This window comes from Oncorhynchus keta, chromosome 28, assembly GCF_023373465.1.
Source record: "Oncorhynchus keta strain PuntledgeMale-10-30-2019 chromosome 28, Oket_V2, whole genome shotgun sequence".
Classification (NCBI taxonomy): Eukaryota; Metazoa; Chordata; class Actinopteri; order Salmoniformes; family Salmonidae; genus Oncorhynchus; species Oncorhynchus keta.
The window spans coordinates 39,151,722-39,177,630 of record NC_068448.1 but is presented as its reverse complement, the minus strand read 5'-3'; the positions used below and the strand labels follow the sequence as shown (position 1 = coordinate 39,177,630).

Genomic DNA, 25,909 nt, shown 5'->3' with positions numbered 1-25,909 from the left:
GAAACACTGGCATCCAGGACCTCTATAACAGGCTGTGTCAGAGGAAGGCCCTAAAGATTCTCAAAGCCTCCAGCCACCCATGTTATAGACTGTTCTCCCTCCTACCGATCTGCATGGCAAGCAGAAACCAAGTCTCGAACCAACAGGACACTGAACAGCTTCTAACCCCAAGCCACAAAACTGCTAAATAGTTAACCAAATAGCTACCTGGACTATTTGCATTGACCCCAACCCCCGCCCCCCTTGCACTAACTATTTTGACTCATATGTTGCTGCTACTGCTTATTATTTACCCTGTTACCTAGTCACTTTATCCTTACCTATATGTACATATCTACCTCAATTACCTCATACCCCTGTACATCAACTCAGCACTGGTACCCTGTGTATAGCCAAGTTATCATTACTCATTGTGTCATTTATTCCTCATGATATTATTTGTTATTTTTCTCTCTGATTTGTTGGTTAGTGCCTGTGAGTAAGTATTTCACTGTTAGTCTACACCTGTTGTTTATGAAGTATGTGACAAATATGATTTGAAACGCTTACTTTACATCATTTCTTTACACTTTACACCGGTGGCACAGAGTTTGACAGTGGTCTAATTCTACTTTATGTTGGGAAAGGCATGCATGCTTCCCTCCAAACCTTGAACTGCTTAAGTTGTTTCTCAAATGTACTATCACTGTGACTTCATCCCTTTCAACCCTTTATTCTCCTATTTGGTTGTAAAAGTAGTCACCAAAGGCTCCTTTGTGCTATGAAAGGGACATTTCATCTGAATGGCCTCTTTTCACGAGACATGACCCTACACACTCACAATGCAATATATGCACGCATGCACAAAACGAGAGAGAGAAGAGCAAGAGAAACACACAAATGAGATAATCATCTACATGGACATTGGGGCATTTCCAATGAAGACATTCCATTTGGAGCTCATTATGATAAAAGAACAGTGGTTGTTCCCAGTGCTGCACGGCTCGCTGCTTTGTGGTAGGCCTGGCTCAAATGTGAATATTTTACCCGAAGATCTTGTGGGCAAGTATAGTAGTTTATCTTTTAAAAATATAAATGCAACATGTAAAGTGTTGGTCCCATATTTCATGAGCTGAAATAAAATATCCCAGAAATGATCTTTACTCACAAAAAGCTTATTTCTCTAAAATGTTGGCATATCAAGAAGCTGTTTAAACAGCATGATCATTACACAGGTGCACCTTGTACTGGGGACAATAAAAGGCAACTATAATGTGCAATTTTGTCATAAAACACAGTCACAGATGTCTCAAGTTGTGAGGGTGTGTGCAATTGGCATGCTGCCTGCAGTAATGTCAGAGCTGTTGCTAGAGAATTTAATGTTCATTTTTCGACCATAAGCCATCATTTTAGAGAATTTGGCAGAACGTCTAACAGGCCTCAACTGCAGATCACGTGTATGGCGTCGTGTGGGTGAGCGGTTTGCTGATGCCAACGTTGTGAACAGAGTGCCCCATGGTGGCGTTACGGTATGGGCAGGCATAAGCTATGGACAACAAACACAATTTCATTTTATCGATGGCAATTTGAATGCACAGAGATATCATGATGAGATCCTGAGGCCCAATGTCAAACATCCGCCGCCGTCACCTCATGTTTCTGCATGATAATGGACGTAGGCATCAGTACATAATTCCTGAAAGCTGAATATGTCCCATTTCTTCCAAGGCCTGAATACTATGTCACCCATTGAGCATGTTTGGGATGCTCTGGATCAATCTGTATGACGGCGTGTTCCAGTTCATGCCAATATCCAGCACAGCCATTGAAGAGGAAAGTGACAACATTCCACTGGCCACAAGCCACGATCAACTCTATGTGAAGGAGATGTGTCGCGCTGCATGAGGCAAATGGTGGTCGCACCAGATACTGACTGGTTTTCTGATCCACACCCCTACCCTCTTTTTAAAGGTATCTGTGACCAACAGATGCATATCTGTATTCCTAGTCATGTGAAATCCATAGATTAGGGCCTAATTAATTAATTAAAATGAACTGACTTCCTTATATGAACTGTAACTCAGTAAAATCTTTTAAATTGTTTCATGTTGCGTTTATATTCTTCTTCAGTATATATGAATTATTATAAGAATATATTTGGAATATTACATTTATATCACAAAGTTGCCATTTGTGGAATCACCCAATGCAATTGATTTATGTTACCATAAAATAAAGCCATGGCATAAAAAATAAATACAAATATTTGTATTCATCATTTCAATTAACAAAATAGGACATATAGTTTAACGACATAGCATAGATTTTGTGAATTACACATGATTCTGTCAAAATCCTTCTTTCACACAATCAAGGAACCATTTAAAAACACTCAACAGTTGTCCAAATTATTTACGTTATTATAATACAATAACAATTGCAGTTCTATTTACAAAGATATACAGTGCATTCGGAAAGTATTCAGACCCCTTGACTTTTTCCACATTTTGTTACGTTACAGCCTTATTCTAAAATGTATTCAATTGTTTTCTCCCCCCATCAATCTACACCCACTACCCCATAATGACAAAGCAAAAGCAGTTTTTCAGATATTTTTCAAATTTATAAAAAAAATACAAAACATAATTATCACATTTACATAAGTATTCAGACCCTTACAGCGATTACATTCTTGAGTCTTCTTGGGTATGACACTACAAGCATGACACCTGTATTTGGGGAGTTTCTCCCATTCTTCTCTGCAGATCCTCTCAAGCTCTGTCAGGCTGGATGGGAAGCGTCGCTGCACATCTATTTTCAGGTACCTTCAGACCATTTTAAAGTTTGGGATCCACAACAAATTTCTGGAGTAGCAGGTATATCATATAGTCGTCGTAGGTCGCATAATGTGAGTGTGTGAAAGACATGCAATTATGTGTCTGGCGCTCTCCTGATCTGCATCTTAGGTCCAAATATTTTTTTTGACAGGACAGATATTTTTGTCGTATTTTGTATGGTGAGCGGTGTGCTACAATGCGACTTCTGCAACTTGGTCTTCGTTGCTCGGCTACAGCCACAGAGAAGAATGGGCAATGATGACAATTCTTAAAACCACGGTCGATACGACACATCTGGAAATCGTGGGACAGGGAGGGGTCTAGGCAGGTTGCAATGTGAGTAAACTCGTGTAATGTGAGCACACCGGTCACAGACTTCAGGATGACAAGTTTATGCAGACAATTCCCATAATAGGAGTACTCCCAAAATGTCAAGATTTTTGTCGTTGTCTAATGTATTTCAAGTTTAAGCATCCTTGCTGAACCCAACTGTCACTCCAAGGGATTACACCACAAAGGGCCAGCCATTGACCTCTCCCCCACCTCTGTTGCTGATGTGCTTGAGGAAGCCGAAGATCCTTGAAGTGACAGGCAGAAGAGAAGAGAAAATTGTTCAAGAGTGACTGCACTTCCTAATTAGGCCTCGTCCATGACTGAAGCCAAACAAGAGTTGTCTTAGGGTGAGGTTTGATGTGGGTGTGTTATGTTCACATATTGTACCTTGTTCTTTGTCACCGTAGCAAGCAACAACATAGCCACTTCCTCAAAATAGTCACTTCCTCAAAATATCAATCAAGAAATCTCTCATTAATTTCAATGTTTTTGCAGAAGAGGTGTTAGTCATGCAATTCTAGCTAAGGTTTTTGGTGTAGTATTTCTCAGGTAAAAACATGTGCATGAAAAACTTGTCAGTGCTCTGCATGCAGCCTATCGAGTCAGGAAAGTCTATCTGCGTGCTCAGGACTGATTTCTGAGAACAATATCATATCTACAGCGTCGTCATCTGCAAGCTGTCAAACTATCGTAAATAAAGTATAAGCTGTTTATCAGTGCCCAATATCACTTGCTCGCTAGCTAAGATCCAACTCTGTGTTTGTCAATGATGCTTACAAGTAGTAGCTAGCAGGCACATCGAGCAGCCAGGCCACAATTAGCTTATCAAGTCACTGGCGAATGGTGACGTGTGTGCTGCAGTGCCATTTTGTTTTTTACAACCTATCAACAGAGTATGTGTCTGTCTAGCAGTGTTTCACAAGGAATCATGTTACAAAACAGGTTGTGGGGCACATAAGATGCTCACGAATGTGTTTTGCAATATTGACACGTTGCAGTTGGGATAAAAGTGGCCGTTTGATCATCTCAATTCTAATTTTGCCCAATGAAGTGGCAGACTGGAGTGATTGACACGATCAAACATATCAGCAAATGGCCACTCCATAAAGGGCTTAGGGCCAAGGGTTATTTCAACATAACGTTGGCGACGTGTTGTCTTATGTAAGCAAGTCTTAGGCTCTGTGTAATGTGCAGGTTTTGTCTCACTGTCTGGAGGTTTTGGTTGCTCTGATTGGATAGAGTGCACACAGCACAGATGCTTCTCCGGTGTTAGTGGGCACTGGGCAAGTGGCCATATTCATAATCCATAACCAACCTCCAGTAAATCGTGACTAACTCATTTACAAAACTCTGCTTTGGACAAAACTTCATGACCAAAATGATCCTATTTACACTTTGTAGTCAATTTTGACACTACACTCTAGATCTTAAGTGTTCTTCAGCTGTCCCAATAAGATAACTCTTTTGAAGAACCTATTTTGGCTTCAGGTAGAACCCATTTCACAGAGGGGTCTACATGGAACCAAAAAGGGTTCTCCTATGGGGACAGCCGATGAACCCTTTTGGAGAAAAAAAAGTCAGAGTGTAGAATTAATGTTTCTGACTCATATCGATGCAACATAGGCCGTTCAAAACCAGAGAAGTTGGTTCTAAGGGGCAGTTGACCTTTCATTTCAACTGAATTTCAAGAAATAAATGTGAGAATAAATTAAATGCTAAATTTCAAAATGCCTCCTTCTCCAGCACTGTGATCCACATGTTGTCATCCACGCCTTTCTCGGTTCCTGGGAGCTTGCCCACATCTTTGTTCTGCTTGAGAGAGTTCGAGTTGGTGGGGATTGTCCTCACTTTTCTGAACTGTGCAATAGAATACAAACGAAACAAAGGAAAACAAGAACGTAAGACACCAGGAAATGCTTGGAAACAGACAGCTACAGGTTCCAATGAAAGAGGTTTAGAATACAGTGGCTTGCGAAAGTATTCACCCCCTTGGCATTTTTCCTATTTTGTTGCCTTACACCCTGGAATTAAAATATATTTTTTGAGGGGTGTGTATCATTTGATTTACACAACATGCCTACCACTTTGAAGATGAAAAATATTTTTTATTGTGAAGCAAAAAAGAAATAAGACAAAAAGACAGAAAACTTGAACGTGCATAACTATTCACCCCCCCCATCAGAATAGAGGAATTCTGGCACGGCAGCTAACCTGTGCCAGTCCCATCAAACAGTGAGTGAACCTTGATTGGTCGACGCAGGTTGTCAGGGATGGACGGGCATACCTGGTGGAGCTCCTAGAGAGAGCAAAGTTCAAACTCTCTCATTCGGTTATTGACCAATAACAGCAGTACCAGATTGTAAATTAATATTACTAATACGACAAATCAAAACAGAGAGCATTCCACGCTAAGGTTGTGCTACAAGAAAATATGGATTAAGGGGCCACTCACAAACTGAAAGGCACTATCATTTGCAAAAAACTCCTGGACATGGATGCTCCAGTCCAGACGGGGTTCCAGGGCACCGTGCATGGTGTGGTCGGCACAGGTAGCAGATCCATGGATCCACCTCCTTCAGAGAGTCGAAGGTACCTGGACCAACCAAGATGTTTAAGCAGTCCAAACAGTAGGAGCTGTGGAGAAGAAACATGTTCGGACATGACCCATGTCTGGAAGGTTCAGAGTAGATAATGGCATAGGGAGCATTGGAGGCTGGTGGAGGGAGAAATGGGGAGGACGGTCCCTCCTACCACTAGCTTCCATTGGAGTGAGAGAGTAAGTAGCAAAGACTGCTGACCTCCCGGCCAGCACAACACACTGGTAGCCTTCACTGAGTCTCAGTGAAATTATCCTTTAGGGAAGAGTAGTAACTAAGCGTTATAACTTCCCATAAAAAGATTGAGAACATTTGCACAACTACGGTAGACGTGAACATCTGAAAATTGGAGGCAACACACACACGATACATTTTGTATAACATATATGTTTTTTGGAACCTCTGTGACCAGTACTACATGGTAAAATGTAGAAAGGAACCGTACGAGGAACATATGTTTGGCTTTACCTTGCATTAAAGGCAAAGTCTTCCTTCAAATAGTGGCTGGACAATCTCTACATCGTCATTCATACAGCACATGCAGAAAGCTTTGGAAGATAGAAAATGAAGTAGTGAGTGATTCATCAGTGAACAAAACAATGAATGAGCCGGACTTCCAACACAATACTATTATTTAATACAAGGACGAGGCTGCAGATCCGCCTTTTCTGGACCTTTTCTCCCAACAGCTAAATGTCCTGAAGCTTCTGCACATCTGCAGTCTGCTCGACTCATAGACAACCCCCCACCCTTGTGCATTTCTCACTGTCAATCGAGAATGACAATTCTTCAAGTTTTCCCGGTGAATCGTCCATGTAGCATCTGCATGCCCGTCCATTTGATCTCAAACCAGTGACATGGGATATGCATTTAGATCTTCTTGAGTTATAGGCTACAGTTTCGAAATAGTGTTGTTTTTAAAAAAATGATGTATTGTGAGCGAATTTCAGAGCAGATGGTGTTAACGTGGTAGCGTAGCCGACATGGGTTTTGTTTCAATCAAAGCTCTTGACTTTTGGCCACATGAGAGAAGAATGTGACCATTTGATCGCAATCACCCCAAAATCTCATAAGAAACGTGTTGGAGTTTCTTGACTTAAATCTGGAGGCGAAAGAAAACACACACCTGTTGAGGCAGAGGTGCTGGCAAGCGGAGTAGGACACATGGGGAAAAACAAGGAGAGCTGCACACTCTAGGAGCTAAGATGCAATAATTGAGTAACCTAATATCCAAAGTTTCAACAGACAAGCTATCTTCATCCTGCTATAACCACAAACACTGTCAAAGGAGACACAGGAGTCAGTAGTCATGGCTGGGCGTGGCCTGATATCATTGGTTAATTCTCAGATATAAAAATAACATTGAATAGATTTGGATCTATCTTTGGCTACATAGGCCTACAAACATGTACAATGAATAGCAAAATCACAATGGCTTCAGATCAAAGTCTACATTGAGACCGAAGGGCACAAGGGGCTTTAAATTAAAGATCCAGACAGCATCTCGTTTTAACAATAAATTGTCGATGCCGATATACCCACATACTTTTTTTTACCACAAGGACAAGTTATAAGATAAATAACTGCCTTAGTGGAGCACGTGATAACGCCTTTGATTGGGATCTGTTTCCCTGTTTGTGGTTGTTTGAAAACATATTACCGATACTGTTATCGGGATCTTGTTTGTGAACGATTCCCTTCATTGGTTCAGAGCACTTTGAATAGCGGGTAGTTATTGACAGATGTTTCGGTTTGATTTTTTTCAATGACAGTATTAATCTGACAATTATTGTACCCCCTCTCCTTGAATTTTCTTTGCGTCTAAACCATATTTCTGTCGAAATCTGATTCGTTTTTCGCAAATTATTTGACAGAATTGGCTGTAGGGAAACTATTTTTCAAGGGAAGCTGGTGACAACTATCAGCCCTCAACAAATTGTTACGATCAGTAGGTTACCTGTAAAGATCAGTGTATAGAATATTATCCTCACACAAAATCAGAAGATCAAGGAAACTGATTTGATGTGTGTCAGATTGCATAATAAATCTCAGGTGCTCAGGACAAGAGTAAAGAAAAGCATGGAACGCCTGGAGCTGTTTTGCATCACCCCTCCATAGAACAAAAATATCATCAATGTACCGTTTCCAAATAATTATGTTAGGCAAGAAAACATTTTTGATAGGATTGAGAATTGACTGTTTCTCCATGTAACCCACATACAAATTAGCATAGTTAGGAGCCATAGGGGATCCCATAGCAGTACCCTTCATCTGAATAAAGTAATCATTTAGAAACATGAAATAGTTGTGTGTGAGTATTCTTTCAGCCAATAATGCATGCACTGGAAGGTCATTTATTAGGGTCACGTTGCAGATGAAAATGTTCCATGGCTTCAATACCGCCCTCGTGTGGAATATGTGTGTATAACGACTCAACATAAAAAGTAATAACAAAGTATTATCAGGGAGAGGAACAAGATATTCAATAATAGAGATCATACTGCTGCTGTCCTTTACAAAGGAGGGGAGCTGTTCTGCGACTGGTCTAATAAAATATTAAACAAAAGTCTATAATGCCCATCAAGCATTTCACAACACTCGCAATAACATCAGCTAACCATGTGTATGTGACCAATACAATTTGATTTGATACAATAGGGCGCCCTGGAGGTTTTGTACCATTCTTGTGTAATTTCTGCAAAGTATATAATGTGGTAATTTTAGGGTGTTGAATTGGCAAAAAGTCGTGTTCATGTTTGGTAATCTGACCAGAATTTAAACACCCATCTAGGACAGGAAAAATTGTGTTCTGAAATTGAGAAGTGGGGTCACTTTGGAGTTTCTTGTAAAAGGTGTTGTCAAGCAGTTGTCTATGACACTCATTTACATTAACTATCCAATCCATGGGTACAACTGACCAACCCTTATCACCAGGACAGGTAAGGACTGACATATCGGAATGTAAATCAAGCCAAGTTTATATTTCATCCTTAGGTAAATTATAGAAAGATATGTACTCCTGTTTGTTCTTAAGGAGATTACTAACATATTTCTCAATAGAGAGATTGCGATGTGTATATATACAGTTGAAGTCGGAAGTTTACATACACTTAGGTTGGAGTCATTAAAACTAGTTTTTCAACCACTCCACAAATTTATTGTTAACAAACTATAGTTTTGGCAAGTCGGTTAGGACATCTACTTTCTGCATGAGACAAGTCATTTTTCCAACAATTGTTTAGACAGATTATTTCACTTATAATTCACTGTTTCACAATTCCAATTGGTCATAAGTTTACATACAGTAAATTGACTGTGCCTTTAAACAGCTTGGAAAATTCCAGAACATTATGTCATGGCTTTAGAAGCTTCTATTAGCTTCTGCTAATTTATATCATTTCAGTCAATTGGAGGTGTACCTGTGGATGTATTTCATGGCCTACCTTCAAACGCAGTGCCTCTTTGCTTGACATCATGAGAAAATCAAAAGAAATCAGCCAAGACTTCAAAAAATAAATTGTAGATCTCCACAAGTCTGGTTCATCATTGGGAGCAAATTCCAAACGCCTGAAGGTACCATGTTCATCTGTACAAACAATAGTACGCAAGTATAAACACCATGGGACCACGCAGCCGTCATACTGCTGAGGAAGGAGACGCGTTCTGTCTCCTAAAGATGAACGTACTTTGTTGCGAAAAGTGCAAATCAATTCCAGAACAACAACAAAGGACCTTGTGAAGATGCTGGAGGAAACAGGTACAAAAATATCTATATCCACAGTAAAACGAGTCCTATATTGACATAACCTGAAAGGCTGCTCAGCAAGGAAGAAGCCACTGCTCCAAAACTGCCATAAAAAAGCCTGCAAACTACTGTTTGCAGCTGCACATGGGGACAAAGATTGTACTTTTTGGAGAAATGTCCTCTGGTCTGATGAAACAAAAATAGAACTGTTTGGCCATAATGACCATCGTTATGTTTAGAGGAAAAAGGGGGAGGCTTGCAAGCCAAAGAACACCATCCCAACCGTGAAGCATGGGGGTGGCAGCATCATGTTGTGGGGCTGCTTTGCTGCAGGAGGGACTGGTGCACTTCACAAAATAGATGGCATCATGAGGATGGAAAATGGTGTGGATATAATCTCAACATCTCAAGACATCAGTCAGGAAGTTAAAGCTTGGTCGCAAATGGGTCTTCCAAATGGACAATGACCCCAAGCATACTTCCAAAGTTGTGGCAAAATGGCTTAAGGACAACAAAGTCAAGGTATTGGAGTGGCCATCACAAACCCTGACCTCAATCCTATAGAAATGTCTGCATAACTTTTGTGGGCAGAACTGAAAAAGCGTGTGCGAGCAAGGAGGCCTACAAACCTGACTCTGCCAGGAGGAATGGGCCAAAATTTACCCAACTTACTGTGAGAAGCTTGTGGAAGGCTACCCGAAGCATTTGACCCAAGTTAAACAATGTAAAGGCAATGCTAGCAAATACTAATTGAGTGTATGTAAACTGCTGACCCACAGGGAATGTTATGAAAGAAATATAAGCTTAAGTAAGTCATTCTCTCTACTATTATTCTGACATTTCACATTCTTAAAATAAAGTGGTGTTCCTAACTGACCTTTTTATTTGTGAAAAACAAATGTAAATGTATTTGGCTAAGGTGTATGTAAACTTCCGACTTCAACTGTATATATATATATATATACACTTTCTTACATTTCCTAGATCTAAGGCAGATACTTAAACATTTATGAATGTGTTATTCAATGCATTTCTATGGGCTGTAGTAGTAAAGGCCAAATTCAATATTTTATCAAATTTTTGTATATATTTTAATGCCTAAAGGGGTCCTAAAATTCTAAATCAAATAGCTAAATGATCCACGGTATGACCTTCTTAAAACAATTCCATATGTCAGCTTAGAATGAATGCTTTTTATTGAATAAAAGTAACATATACCGAGTACACAGAAATACTTTCTTGCTGCTTTTTCAAAAAGTGCACAATTAGTACAAAAATGACAGACTGGTCTTTTTGAATTGCTTGCACTTCAAATCACAAGTGTTGCATGAAACAGGTTAATGAAAAAAAATGTTGAAAGCAAAATTAAAGTACAGTATTATTGGACAAAGTATTTTTCACAAAAGATAAATCAAACACATCTAACATTTGTCAAAGTTGCGAATCTAACATTCACTGACAATAAAAACAATCCTATTGATTAAAATCATGTTCTAAAATGCTCTATAAAATGATAAATGTGAAGAAAGCCTTATATACAGTTTGTTGTGCTACTATTTCAGATACTGTTGCAAGTAAGCAGAATATCCGAGTATATAAAACTAAACATTTTAAAGGTAAAGTCATAAAATTATATATAAAAAAAACATTTAGAATATTCAAAATCATAAGCATGACATTCAGCAAACTTAAAAGGATACAGTAGTGATAAAGCATGTAAACGATTTATGTATTTTGGCATCTTAGTAAAAAATAACCTTTGAACTAAAGCAACTGCTGGTTATGTCATGGACATACAATCAGTGTGTAACTGAAGAAGCTCTTTGAACATACTCATAAAAGGCACCCTGAATGAGTGAGTATTATTGAGTAGTACTCAGTGAGTACAGACAACTCAAAAACAAATAACTGGCAGGTCTCCACTGTGCACATATGATATGTAAAATCTGTTAAATGTCCAGTATTTAAAAAACTGAATAGCAAACTGTACACATTCAATTAGCAAAACAAAATGGGCTACAAATGTAGCCAAAATGAGTAGACAAAAAGTGTATATTGTACTTCAATCTGAAGTCCAGAGTACTTTAATGTGAGGTGAGGCATACTGGGGGTTATCAACTGCTGAAATTCACAGATTTAAAAAAGATCAATTTAAGATGACATTAGGACAGTCAAACTCCCAGTCCAATCAAATACTGTTAAATCCTGTAAACATTTGTAAATATACAGTATAACAATGAAGTATAAAAGTTCTATAAAACATTCCAGTGACTAAAAAAATGTGTCAAATGTTTTTGTTGTTGTTTTTGCACAGATGACCAAGTAAAAAAAAAAAAAATACATATATAGATGCCCTGGATGATGAGGTAATGCCCACTTATTTTTGGTGAAAGCAAAAAAACTAACTTCCAGTTAAGAAAATATGGATACCATAGACAAATGACAAATGTCAAAATGTCCAATATTGAGATGTCTTTACATGTCTGTCTTTGCATTGATTTTACAGTATTTAAAAAAATACATCTTTTTGTATATGGCTGAGAATGGATTCTTCTTCAGTCGCATTGGCATTTGGGAGAAGAACATGTATATTTCCCAACCCTGACTATGTTGACATAAAAATTATTATTATTATTATTTTTTTAAACAAACATTTCTACTCATTCATAACGAGATCTATATCAATTTAAGAATGTATATAAATCAGCGTGGTATCAAAATAAGTTTGACCAACAAAACAAAATATTGATCACAACAAAACCAGTCAAAGACAACATAAGGGGAAGTCATTAGTAAAAAATCAAATAAAAGCAGTGTTTAAAACCTTAAAACCCTAAAATAACACTTTGGCTACCAGGGGACAACAAGATGGTCTAACTTGGCATTGGCACTTCTGATTGACGATCAATGGTGAAGATGGAGCCGGACCCTCAAATTATTCCCCAATGGCAGGGTTGGTTTCGCTCAGTAGAAGCAGGATTGGCTCCTTGATTGTAGGGTATTTTTCAAGTGTGTTGGATGAAAACACCTAGGCTGAACGGAGAGAGGTGAGAGCATAGTCACCATTTGTACTTGCCCAGTCTTGTGTCCTCCTGCTCTTCCAGAAGGGGCCCTCCCCTACCATTACCTACACAGCCTCATGATTGGAGAAGGTCAAGGTGAGGTGTGGAATGGATAGAGTGATGGATCAGGGCCGGAATTATTCACATGCAAAGTAGTCCTTCAGTGGGGCAAACAGGTGTCTGATGACGGGCACGCTCCAGGATCTGCCCAGCAGCTTCTGCCTGGCACCGCGACCCATGTTTGACACATCTGTGTAGTGGACTGGGAAGCCAAAGATCCTTGAGGAAACAGATGATCAGAACAAGGGTGTATCACAAGTTGTCCCATAAGGCTCAGTGTTAGGTCCATTACTGTTTAGTATTTGAATACTCTATTTCACTGTTATGCAGACATACATCTACATCCACACAAAACACCACCACTCTGCAACCCCCCTGTGTTGTTGACTATCTCTGTGAGGTGAAAACTTTTAAAAACTAAATGATGACAAAACTTATGTACCCCAACTCTCTCATCAAGAAACTGGGTGAACTCAAAATGGAAATTGACGGCTTCACCATCCAATCCAACTCCACAGTCAGCAACCTTGGTGTTACATTTGACCCCACTCTGGCATTTGTACTCCACACCCGAAACATCACTAAGTCAGCCTTCTTCCACCTCAAAAACATCTCACAACTCAGACCCTCTCTCACTGACCCCAATGTTGAAACCCTCATTCACACCATTGTTTTCTCACGCCTGAACTACTGCAACGCCATTCTCTATGGACTCCCCGCTAATACACTGGACAGACTTCAACACATTCAAAATTCAGCTGGACTATTCCTCACACACACACACACCAGACCCTGAGACCATATCACCCCCACTGGCTCCCAATTCAATACAGGACCATCTTCAAATTGCTCATGCTCATCTACAAAGCACCCACATACCTCACTTACTGGCACCCACCGACCTCACTTACCTCCTGCACCCCTACACTCCCATATGTTTACACCAAAGACACACCTCTTCAGACAGGCTTACCCAGATTCTCTGCTGTCTTAGCTTTTATCCTCTGTCTAGTTCACTTCCCTAGTAAGTCTGTCATCATGTTTAGTGTTCTCCCTGGTTAGTCTGTCATCATGTTTAGTGTTCTCCCTGGTTAGTCTGTCATCATGTCTAGTGTTCTCCCTGGCTCGTCTGTCATCATGTTTAGTGTTCTCCCTGGTTAGTCTGTCATCATGTTTAGTGCTCTCCCTGGTTAGTCTGTCATCATGTTTAGTGTTCTCCCTGGTTAGTCTGTCATCATGTTTAGTGTTCTCCCTGGTTAGTCTGTCATCATGTTTAGTGTTCTCCATGGTTAGTCTGTCATCATGTTTAGTGTTCTCTATGGTTAGTCTGTCATCATGTTTAGTGTTCTCCCTGGTTAGTCTGTCATCATGTTTAGTGTTCTCTATGGTTAGTCTGTCATCATGTTTAGTGTTCTCTATGGTTAGTCTGTCATCATGTTTAGTGTTCTCCCTGGTCAGTCTGTCATCATGTTTAGTGTTCTCCCTGGTTAGTCTGTCATCATTTTTAGTGTTCTCCCTGGTTAGTCTGTCATCATGTTTCCTGGTTAGTCTGTCATCATGTTAGTGTTCTCCCTGGTTAGTCTGTCATCATGTTTAGTGTTCTCCATGGTTAGTCTGTCATCATGTTTAGTGTTCTCCCTGGTTAGTCTGTCATCATGTTTAGTGTTCTCCTGGCTATGGTTAGTCTGTCATCATGGTTAGTGTTCTCCCTGGTTAGTCTGTCATCATGTTTAGTGTTCTCCTGGTTAGTCTGTCATCATGTTTAGTGTTCTCCCTGGTTAGTCTGTCATCCTGTTTAGTGTTCTCCTGGTTAGTCTGTCATCATGTTTAGTGTTCTCCCTGGTTAGTCTGTCATCATGTTTAGTGCTCTCCCTGGTTAGTCTGTCATCATGTTTAGTGTTCTCTATGGTTAATCTGTCATCATGTTTAGTGTTCTCCCTGGTTAGTCTGTCATCATGTTTAGTGTTCTCCCTGGTTAGTCTGTCATCATGTTTAGTGTTCTCCCTGGTTAGTCTGTCATCATGTTTAGTGTGTTTAGTGTTCTCCCTGGTTAGTCTGTCATCATGTTTAGTGTTCTCCCTGGTTAGTCTGTCATCATGTTTAGTGTTCTCTATGGTTAGTCTGTCATCATGTTTAGTGTTCTCCCTGGTTAGTCTGTCATCATGTTTAGTGTTCTCCCTGGTTAGTCTGTCATCATGTTTAGTGTTCTCCCTGGTGAGTCTGTCATCATGTTTAGTGTTCTCCCTGGTTAGTCTGTCATCATGTTTAGTGTTCTCCCTGGTTAGTCTGTCATCATGTTTAGTGTTCTCTATGGTTAGTCTGTCATCATGTTTAGTGTTCTCCCTGGTTAGTCTGTCATCATGTTTAGTGTTCTCTATGGTTAGTCTGTCATCATGTTTAGTGTTCTCTATGGTTAGTCTGTCATCATGTTTAGTGTTCTCTATGGTTAGTCTGTCATCATGTTTAGTGTTCTCCCTGGTTAGTCTGTCATCATGTTTAGTGTTCTCTATGGTTAGTCTGTCATCATGTTTAGTGTTCTCCCTGGTTAGTCTGTCATCATGTTTAGTGTTCTCTATGGTTAGTCTGTCATCATGTTTAGTGTTCTCCCTGGTTAGTCTGTCATCATGTTTAGTGTTCTCCCTGGTTAGTCTGTCATCATATTTTTTATACTTATTTAATATGTAATTTTATTGCTATTTATCCTGCTGATTTTCTTGTGTATGTAAAGTAACTTTTGGTGTCATGGAAAACGCTTAAAATAGAATGTATGATTATTATTATTAGTAATAAAATGGCATCAGAGGGCATTGTGGGCAGAGTTGGGTGTTATTTATTAGTGCACACAGTAGCAAAACAATTTGCAACAGAAAACAAAAACGAGTTTTATGACAAGTTCCGGTAGTCCCTCCCTGTTTCAGTCTGTTTTCTTTTGTTTGGTGCCTAGTGACTATGACCCAGGAATGTGATTTGACATTGTTTTTTAACAGAGGCACCACAGAGTAAAACATGTAGAGGGCGCACTTGGGACAAAGAGAGTGGCACAGTCAGATGAGAGTTGTGGCTCTTGGTCTCACCTCTCCAACTCGGTGCACCACAGGATGTCCTCTTTGCCGTTCATCATGACGGGGAAGTGCTGGTCTTTGCCTTGCTTGATGGAGTTAGAGCGTGTGGTGATGGTGCGCACCTTTCCAAACTACCAGACAAAGAACATGCACACTCATATTAATACACTGTATGTGTGTATGTATATATATACACACATATATAATATATATATAATATATATATATATATATATATATATATATATACATACATATATACACACACACACACACACACACACACACACACACACACACACACACACACACACACACCCCTTGACTTTTTTCACATTTTGTTACTTTTCAGCCTTATTCTAAAATGTATTAAATAGTTGTCCCCCCTCAATCTACACAAAGCAAAAACATATTTTTTAGAAATTGTTGCAAATGTATGAAAAATAAAAAACAGAAATACCATATTTACATAGGTATTCAGACCGTTTGCTATCAGCCTCGAAATTGAGCTCAGGTGTATCCTGTTTCCATTGATCATCCTTGAGATGTTTCTACAACTTGATTGGAGTCCACCTGTGATAAATTCAATTGATTGGACATTATTTGGAAAGGCACACACCTGTCCATATAAGGTCCGACAGTTGACAGTGCATGTCAGAGCAAAAACCAAGCCACGAGGTCGAAGGAATTGTCCGTAGAGTGCCGAGACAGGATTGTGTCGAGGCACAGATCTGGGGAGGGGTTACAAAAGATGTCTGCAGCATTGAAGGTCCCCAAGAACACAGTGGCCTCCATCATTCTTAAATGGAAGAAGTTTGGAACCACCAAGACTCATCCTAGAGCTGGCTGCCGGGCTGAACTGAGCAATCAGGGGAGAAGGGCCTTGGTCAGGAAGGTAAACAAGAACCCGATGGTCACTCTGACAGAGCTCCAGAGTTCCTCTGTGGAGATGTTAGAACCTTCCAAAAGGACAACCATCTCTGCAACACTCCACTAATTAGACCTTTATGGTAGAGTGGCCAGACGGAAGACGCTCCTTAGTAAAAGGCACATGACAGCCCGCTTGGAGTTTTCCGGAAGGCACCTAAAGGACTCTCAACCATGAGAAACAAGATTCTCTGGTCTGATGAAACCAAGATTGAACTCTTTGGCTTGAACGGAGCTAAGAAGAGAGAGATCCTTGATGAAAACCTGCTCCAGAGCGCTCAGGACCTCCGACGACAGTGAAGGTTCACCTTCCAACAGGACAACGGCCCTAAGCACACAGCCAAGACAACGCAGGAGTGGCTTCAGGACAAGTCTCTGAATGTCCTTGAGTGACCCAGCCAGAGCCCAGACTTGAGCCTGATTTGAACATCTCTGAAGAGAAATTGCTGTGCAGCGACTCTTCCCATCCAACCTGACAGCTTGAGAGCATTTGCAGAGAAGAATGGGAGACACTCCCCAAATACAGGTGTGCCAAGCTTGTAGCGTCAAACCCAAGAAGACTCGAGGCTGTAATCGCTGCAAAAGGTGCTTAAAAGTACTGAGTAAAGGGTCTGAATACTTATGTAAATGTCATATTTTTGCTTTGGTATTGTGTGTAGGTTGATTCAATTGTTTTTTTCCCCTCAATCTTAGAATAATGTTCTAATGTAACAAAATGTGGAAAAAGTCAAGTGGTCTGAATACCTTCCAAAGGCACTGTGAATATGACATTTCAGTTTGTTATTTATAATAATTCTGCAAAAATGTCTAAACCTATTTTTGCTTTGTCATTATGGGGTAATGTGTGTAGATAAGACAAAAAAAACAAACATTTAATCCATTTTAGAATAAGGCTGTAATGTAACAAAATGTAGAAAAAGTCAAAGGGTCTGAATACTTTCCTAATGCTCTGGATAAGAGCGTCTGCTAAATGACTTAAATGTAAATGTATATACAGTACCAGTCAAAAGGTTGGACAAACCTACTCATTCAAGGGTTTTTCTTTATTTGTACTATTTTACACACTGTAAAATAATTGTGACATCAAAACTATGAAATAACATATAGAATCATGTAGTAACCACAAGTGCTAAATAAAGGTGAAATAATTTTTTTTTAAATAAAATAGTTGCTGTTGAGATGTGTATGTTACTTTAACTCTGTGAAGCATTTATTTGGGTTCTAATGAACCTATCCTCTGCATCAGAGGTAACTCTGGGTCTTCCTTTCCTGTGGCGGCCCTCATGAGAGACAGTTTCATCATCGCGCTTGATGGTTATTGCGACTACACTTGAAGAAACCTTAAAAGTTTTAGAAATTTTCTGGACTGACTGAACTTCATGTCTTAAAGTTATGATGGACTGTCGTTTCTCTTTGCCTATTTGAGCTGTTCTTGCCATAATATGGACTTGGTCTTTTACCAAATAGGGCCATCTTCTGTAGGGGGCAGTATTTTCGCTTTTGGCTTAAAAACGTACCCATTTGAAACTGCCTATTTCTCAGGCCCAGAAACTAGAATATGCATATAATTGTCAGATTAGGATAGAAAACACTCTAAAGTTTCCAAACCTGTCAAAAATATTGTCTGTGAGTATAACAGAACTGATATTGCACGCAAAAACCTGAGGAAAATCCAACAAGGAAGTGCTGTTTTTCATGAAAGCTCTCTGTTCCATTGGATGCCTTGCCTCCATTTAAAGGGATATCAACCATGTTCCTTTTCCTATGGCTTCCTCAAGCTGTGAACAGTCTTTAGACATAGTTTCAGGCTTTTATTTTGAAAAATGAGCGAGAATGAACCCATTGCGTCAGTGGATGGCTGGGTGCCAGCAGAGTTTTTCATGCACAACAGCCATTTTCTCTCTCTCGCCTTTGGAAGAAGCTACATTCCCGGTTGACATATAATCGATTATATATTGTAAAAACAACCTGAGGATTGATTCTAAAAAACATTTGACATGGATACTATTTAGAATTTTTGTCTGCGATGTCGTTACCACTCGAACCTGTGGATTTCTGAACATAACGCGCCAAACAAATGGAGATATTTTGGATATAAAAATAATCTTTATGGAACAAAAGGAACATTTATTGTGTAACTGGGAGTCTTGTGAGTGCAAACATCTGAAGATCATCAAAGGTAAGCAATTTAATTTATTGCTTTTCTGACTTTCGTGACCAATCTACTTGGCTGCTAGCTGTTTGTAATATTGTGTCTACTGAGAGAGATTTTCTTACATAAACGCTTAGTATGCTTTTGCCAAAAAGCTTTATTGAAATCTGACACGCCAGGTGGATTAACAACAAGCTAAGCTGTGTTTTGCTATATTGCACTTGTGATTTAATATTTTTAGTAATTTCATTTGAATTTGGCGCTCTGCAATTCAGCGGATGTTGATGAAAATGATCCTGCTAACGGGATGGGTGCGTCAAGAGCAAAGAAATTCCACAAATGAACTTTTAACAAGGCACATCTGTTAATTGAAATGCATTCCTGTTGACTACCTCATGAAGCTGGTTGAGAGAATGCCAAGAGTGTGCAAAAATGTAATCAAGGCAAAGGGTGGCTACATTGAAGAATCTCAAACATAAAATATATTTAGATTTTTTTAACACTTTTTTTGGTCACTACATGATTCCATATGTGTTATTTCTTAGTTTTGACGTCTTCAATATTATTCTACAATGTAGAAAATAGTATAAATAAAGAAAAGCCCTTGGATGAGTAGGTGTGTCCATACTTTTGACCGGTACTATATATATATAAGCAATAAGGCCAGAGGGGGTGTGGTATATTGTATATGGAGAATTTACCATGGATAAGGGCTGTTCTTACGGATAAGCGCTGTTCTTACGCAAGACGCAACGCAGAGTGCCTGGATACAGCGCTTAGCCGTGGTATATTGGCAATATACCACAAACCCCTGATGTACCCTATTGCTATAATAAACTGGCTACCAACGTAATTAGAGCAGTAAAAATATGTTTTGTCATACCCATTGTAAATGGTCTGATATCTTTTTACTGCTCCAATTACTTTGGTAACCAGTTGATAATAGCGATATGTCACCTTGGGGGTTCGGGGTATATGGCCAATATACCACGGATAAGGACGGTATCCAGGCACTCCGCGTTGCGTCATGCAAAAGAACTGCCCTTAGCTGTGGTATATTGGCCATATACCACAAACCCCCGAGGTAACATATTGCTATTATAAACTGGTTACCAAAGTAATTAGAGCAGTAAAAAGTTATCAGACCATGTGACAAAACATGTATTTTTACTGCTCTAATTAGGGGTCAGTTTGGGGTCACTCATAAATGTCATTGTTTTTGAAAGAAAAGCACATTTTTTGTCCAGTAAAATAACATCAAATTGATCAGAAATACAGTGTAGACATTGTTAATGTTGTAAATTACTATTGTAGCTGGAGACGACTGATTTTGAAGGTATTTTTATTTTAATGTACAAAAAAATGTGCTTTTCTTTAAAAAACAAGGACATTTCTAAGTGACACCAAACTTTTGAACGGTAGTGTACATTGAAATAAAATCACTTAGTGATTCCTGTCCAGTTCCACTGAATGAAGGAGAGCTAGAGAGTGTTACCTTAGCCACACGGCCATGGTCCAGACAGTCCTGTAGCTCGAGCTTGTCCATCCCAGATGCACACCGAGGCCTGACAACAAGAAGATCCGTAAAGTGAAGTGGCTAGCACTTTATTTTACTGTACGGTTTCAACTAGTATCAACTGGTAACAATGTGTACTTCCTCGCATTTACTTACTAAACACATGTGGCAACTATCAAATGGTGCGTTTAATGAATTCCAAATGAACAAACAAGTAAAAGTAATTCATAAGTTATTACTGTGTAATTACCATTAGATTTTACAGTGCAATTTGGTCATTTTTGTATTGTAAAGTAACAACAGGAATATGAAAGATTGTGTTAGTATAGGAAACACACTGTGGTCATCACACACCTGTTCATCCCTGGTAGGTTGCCCCAGAAGTACCTAGCCCTGTGAGCCGCAGACACCTCAATGGCGTCGATCATTACTGGATTGCACTGTAGGACACACACACACACACACACACACACACACACACACACACACACACACACACACACACACACACACACACACACACACACACACACACACACACACACACACACACACACACACACACACACACACACACACACACACACACACACACACAGAGGTCGGTGTTTAATTGAACATGCCGCTGCTACCGAGGGTTACACATTTTCAGTAGACGAGACGACTTCTCAAGCTATCTCACGAGGTACTGCCAAAGACCTCTGAGGTTGTCACTTGTATTGATCCGTTGATATTGAATTGATATTGTGGACACAACAAACCTCGAGGAAACGGGAGATGTCTCTCTTGTCGTTGACGCCCATGGCGACCACGTTCTCGAACATCCAGAAGAAGGGGCGGTCCTCGGCCTCCTTGGGCTTGGCCTCACTCAGCAGGCGGTAGAACTCAAAGAACAACCTCCCTGTGCCCTCTGGACAGACAGACAGACGGGGGATGAGGAGAACACACTAGGAGATTCCTACTACAGTCCAATGTAAACTGAATAATAATGTACATCAATTGCAATTAGGGCTGGGCGATATGGCCAAAATATCATATCACTCTATTTAAAAATAATGTGACTGTATTTTATGTTTTGGATTTTAAAAAGTTCTAATTTTGCTTTATGAGTGATGTGAGACCCTAGGGTGCCAACACATACGTTCTAAGTGATTCCAATGGGTTTATCTATCTCTATTCAGATAGTTGTATACTGTTCAGTTAAACTTAAACCAAAAATACATTTCTTAATTTTCATACATTTCTGCACTTCCTGCACTCATTTGAGATCATTGCCATTTGAGATCACTGCCACATAGGGCTTCACGATATGGGCAAGAAAACTAGTGTCACGCCCTGACCTTAGTTATCTTTGTTTTCTTTATTATTTTGGTTAGGTCAGGGTGTGACGAGGGTGATATATGTGTTTTGTCCTGTCTAGCGTTTTTGTATGTTTATGGGGTTTTTCGTTTGTATTCATATCACGCTGCGCCTTGGTCTCCTCCTTACGACCAACGTGACAACTAGGCCTTATTTTTAACCAAATGTTGTGATTTGACTTACAATTTAGATCAAAACACTTGGGTGAACTGTTAGGATGATGGAAAAATAATGTTTATTCAAATTCTACAGTTAGAAGATAATAGTGGGCACTTTGAATACAGTGTTATTTGACATGATAACAAATTAAACTGGCAGGGAGGAGTTATTGTGACAAGGTAGGAACCAAAGTGTTGGTCAGTGTTTCCTAGGGGACTCTATAATCTTTGGCTACGTTCAATGATTTCTCTTAGCTACTTCATGTAGCTAACATATTCATCCTCTTTGATTTAGAAGATATTGTTACACAAACAACATGCTGATTGAAGCCTACACCAACACTGGTATCAGGCTGTATAGCTAGCTATGTTTGCTCTGACTAACTAGTGACTAGCATTAGTGGCTAACACGACATAGCCACAACCTGCTAAAAAAAGACAAATTAGCTGTTTGCTGATGTAAGAAACACTAAATAATAGGGTCATTATAGAACGCTTGAGGACTTATATTAAGAAGCAAAGTGGAAACAGAATCATAGTCCTCAACATTTGTGCTGCATGGACCACTGAACGCAACCGTCTCGTGGTCGAGCAACAATAAATGCGCTCCTTAATCGACGGGGCCGAGCTCGGTCCAGGTGCAAAACAGCATGGAGAGAGAGGGGAGAGAGATGACTCAAGTAGCGGAGTAAACTATAAAAAGGGTCATTACACACAGCGTTTCACATGTAACAAACCAAACATTCACATACCGTTACAGAAGGTAAAGTAAAAACCCAAACCGGTCCGTGCATAAAAACCGGTCTAAAGTCAAATACGGTATACCGCCTAGCCCTAATTCCAATAATGCATCTGTCATTATGAGTTTCAAATATCCCTGATTCTTATACCTTACACGTTGCCCTGGACGTTTAGAGGTACACGTCTATAATGTACATGTAAGAGGGAATGGATATAAATGACATTTCATAAGAACTACTTCACTGGAATTTTAGCCTGCAACACTTGGCATGAATTCTAAACCCTAATTGGAGTGAAGTGAAGCATGCTTGTTAATACATGTAATGAAGTTTGATTCAAATGCATTATTTTGATTCGATTTCTTACCGTACAATCCCTTCCTGGCGGGGTTGACGATGGACAGGTCGTTACAGGGGCTTCCTCCGATCACCAGGTCAAATGGACCCCACTCTTCTATCTGTGTGAGACAATCACACCACCCTCCTATCAGACTGAGTGTAACACACGTCAATGCCCCAACATCTGCCCCCATCTGCCGTTCTGTCATTCCCAATCCCCCTATCCTATCCCTACATAGTGTCACCCCCCCATCACCTCATCCATATTGCCCACCACCCCCAACGCAGGGTAGTACAGTGCCTTCAGAAAGTACTTGAGTTATTACACATTTTGTTACATTACAGCCTGAATTCAAAATGGATGAAATATATTTTTTTTCTCACCCAAAATACCCCTTATTGACAAAGTGAAAACATGTCTTTAGAAATGTTTGCAAATTTATTGAAAATGAAATACAGAAATATCTCATTTACATAAGTATACATGTTAGAATCACCTTTGGCAGCGATTACAGCTGTCAGTCTTTCTGGGTAAGTCTCTAAGAGCTTGGACTGTATAATATTTGAACATTATTCTTTTTACAATTCTTCAAGCTATGTCAAGTTGGTTGTTGATATATTGCTAGACAGCCAGGACAATAACCTAAAACACAAAGCCAAATTGTTGCTTACCAAGACAATATTTGAAAGTACCTGAATGGCCTAGTTATAGTTTTGACCTCAATCGGCTTGAAAATCTATGGCAAAACTTGAAAATGTGAATTTGTCTTACAGTGGAAAGCAGACTGAACCATGTTTTCCTCTCGGATTTTGCCTGTGCTTAGCTCTATTCCGTTTATTTTTATCCTAAAAAAAAATCCCTAGTCCTTGCCGATGACAAGCATAACCATAACATGATGCAGCCACCACCATCCTTGAAAATATGAAGAGTGGTACTCAGTGATGTGCTGTGTTGTATTTGCCCCAAACATAAGGCTTTGTATTCATGACATAAAGTTCATTTCTTTGCCACATTTTTTTGCAGTTTTACTTTAGTGCCTTATTGCAAACAGGATGCGTGTTTTGGAATATTTTATGCGAGCGATACAGTCTTTTCTTTTTACGCTGTCATTTAGGTTTGCAAATGTAAAAAAAAAAAAAGATATCACATTTACATACAATATTAAGCAAATGTTTATTCCTGAACATATTTAGGCTTGCCATAACAAAGGGGCTGAATACTTACTGACTCAAGACATTTCAGCTTTTCATATTTTTTTAATTTGTAATAATGAAACACAACACATCAAAATGTGGAAAAAGTCAAGGAGTGTGAATACTTTCTGAAGGCACTGTATAAACACCAACCCCCACCCTACAGAACGACCCATATAGACCCCCCCCCATATCACCCACCCCACTTCCCTACAGAACACCCCCCTCCTCCCCAGCTCTACATAGGGGCCTTTTCATCTGTGACAAAGGCCTTGGATAGAGAGAGAGAGAGAAAGAAAGAGAGAGAGAGAGAGGGTGTAGCTTCCCCAAGCAGGGCCAGAGCAGACCCTCTCCGGGCCCAGCCCCTCTTTGAGGAGTGCTCTGAGTCGCTGACAAAGGGGTGAATGGGTTCTGGGGATTTACTCTGACAAGAGGCTGTGCTTTGTCCTCTAAACCAGATGACCTCACGGACACTCATGCAACCCGCCAGCACGCCCCTCTCTGCAGCTGTGGTGGAGCTATGTGTTTAGGTTCGACTTGGGAGTGGTTAATGTTGTCTGTTGATGTGTTTGTATGTTTGTGCTCTTGTGTTGAAGCTCTCAAAAGAGCCCTTGCGAGCCCATGAGTTTGTATAGGTTTCATTGTGGATCCACATAATGTAGGTCAGGGGGGAGGGCATTCACTATAAGGTGAGGCTCATTAGGTTACAATAAGGTACTACTGTCCTGTCTGGACAGGCAATGGCCTGGTCCAGACAGGACAAACCAGTAACAGGTGTGTGGTATGAATGTGTGCAATTGTTTGATTTTCCATGACACTGACGAGGACTACTCCTTATGACCAGTGTTTGGGGTAATGCATTACAAAAGTGACACTTGTGGCAAAAGTGGCGTGCGAAAGTATTCACCCCCCTTGGCATTTTTCCTATTTTGTTGCCTTACAACCTGGAATTAAAATAGATTTTTGGGGGTTTGTATAATTTGATTTACACAACATGCCTACCACTTTGAAGATGCAAAATATTTTTTTTATTGCGAAACAAACAAGAAATAAAGACAAAAAACAGAAAACTTGAGTGTGCATAACCATTCACCCCCCCCAAAGTCAATACTTTGTAGAGACAACTTTTGCAGCAATTACAGCTGCAAGTCTCTTAGGGTATGACTCTATAAGCTTGGCACATCTAGCCACTGGGATTTTTGCCCATTCTCAAAGGCAAAACTGCTCCAGCTGCTTCAAGTCAGATGGGTTCAGCTGGTGTACAGCAATCTTTAAGTCAAACCACAGATTGAGGTTTGGGCTTTGACTTGGCCATTCCAAGACATTTAAATGTTTCCCCTTAAACCACTCAAGTGTTGCTTTAGCAGTATGTTTAGGGTCATTGTCCTGCTGGAAGGTGAACCTCCGTCCCAGTCTCAAATCTCTGGAAGACTGAAACAGGTTTCCCTCAAGAATTTCCATGTATTTAGCACCATCCATCATTCCTTCAATTCTGACCAGTTTCCCAGTCCCTGCCGATGAAAAACAGAATGATGCTGCCACCACCATGCTTCAATGTGGGGATGGTGTTCTTAGGGTGATGAGAGGTGTTGGGTTTTCGCCAGACATAGCATTTTCCTTGTTGGCCAAAAAGCTCAATTTTAGTCTAATCTAACCAGAGTACGTTCTTCCATATGTTTGGGGAGTCTCCCACATTCCTTTTGCATATTTTTGTCCTTAAGCAATGATTTTTTTCTGGTCACTCTTCCGTAAAGCCCAGCTCTGTGGAGTGTACGGCTTAAAGTGGTCCAATGGACAGATACTCCAATCTCCGCTGTGGAGCTTTGCAGCTCCTTCAGGGTTATCTTTG

General features: G+C 40.0%; 1 protein-coding gene across 5 annotated transcripts in view; it reads right to left on the bottom strand.

Annotated features, from left to right (window-relative positions):
* Positions 1-10,669: 10,669 nt before the first annotated feature.
* Positions 10,670-25,909, bottom strand: part of LOC118361107 (DNA (cytosine-5)-methyltransferase 3B-like) — a 63,794-nt gene continuing 48,554 nt past the window's right edge. For all 5 annotated transcript variants that reach the window (XM_052482981.1, XM_052482983.1, XM_052482979.1 and 2 more), the window contains exons 17-22: positions 22,895-22,985; positions 21,032-21,180; positions 20,625-20,710; positions 20,250-20,319; positions 15,688-15,806; positions 10,670-12,832 (exon numbers count right to left, since the gene is read on the bottom strand). In XM_052482981.1, coding sequence (XP_052338941.1) covers positions 12,691-12,832; positions 15,688-15,806; positions 20,250-20,319; positions 20,625-20,710; positions 21,032-21,180; positions 22,895-22,985 — 657 coding nt within the window. In that variant the 3' untranslated portion in view covers positions 10,670-12,690. The remainder of the gene's footprint in view (positions 12,833-15,687; positions 15,807-20,249; positions 20,320-20,624; positions 20,711-21,031; positions 21,181-22,894; positions 22,986-25,909) is intronic.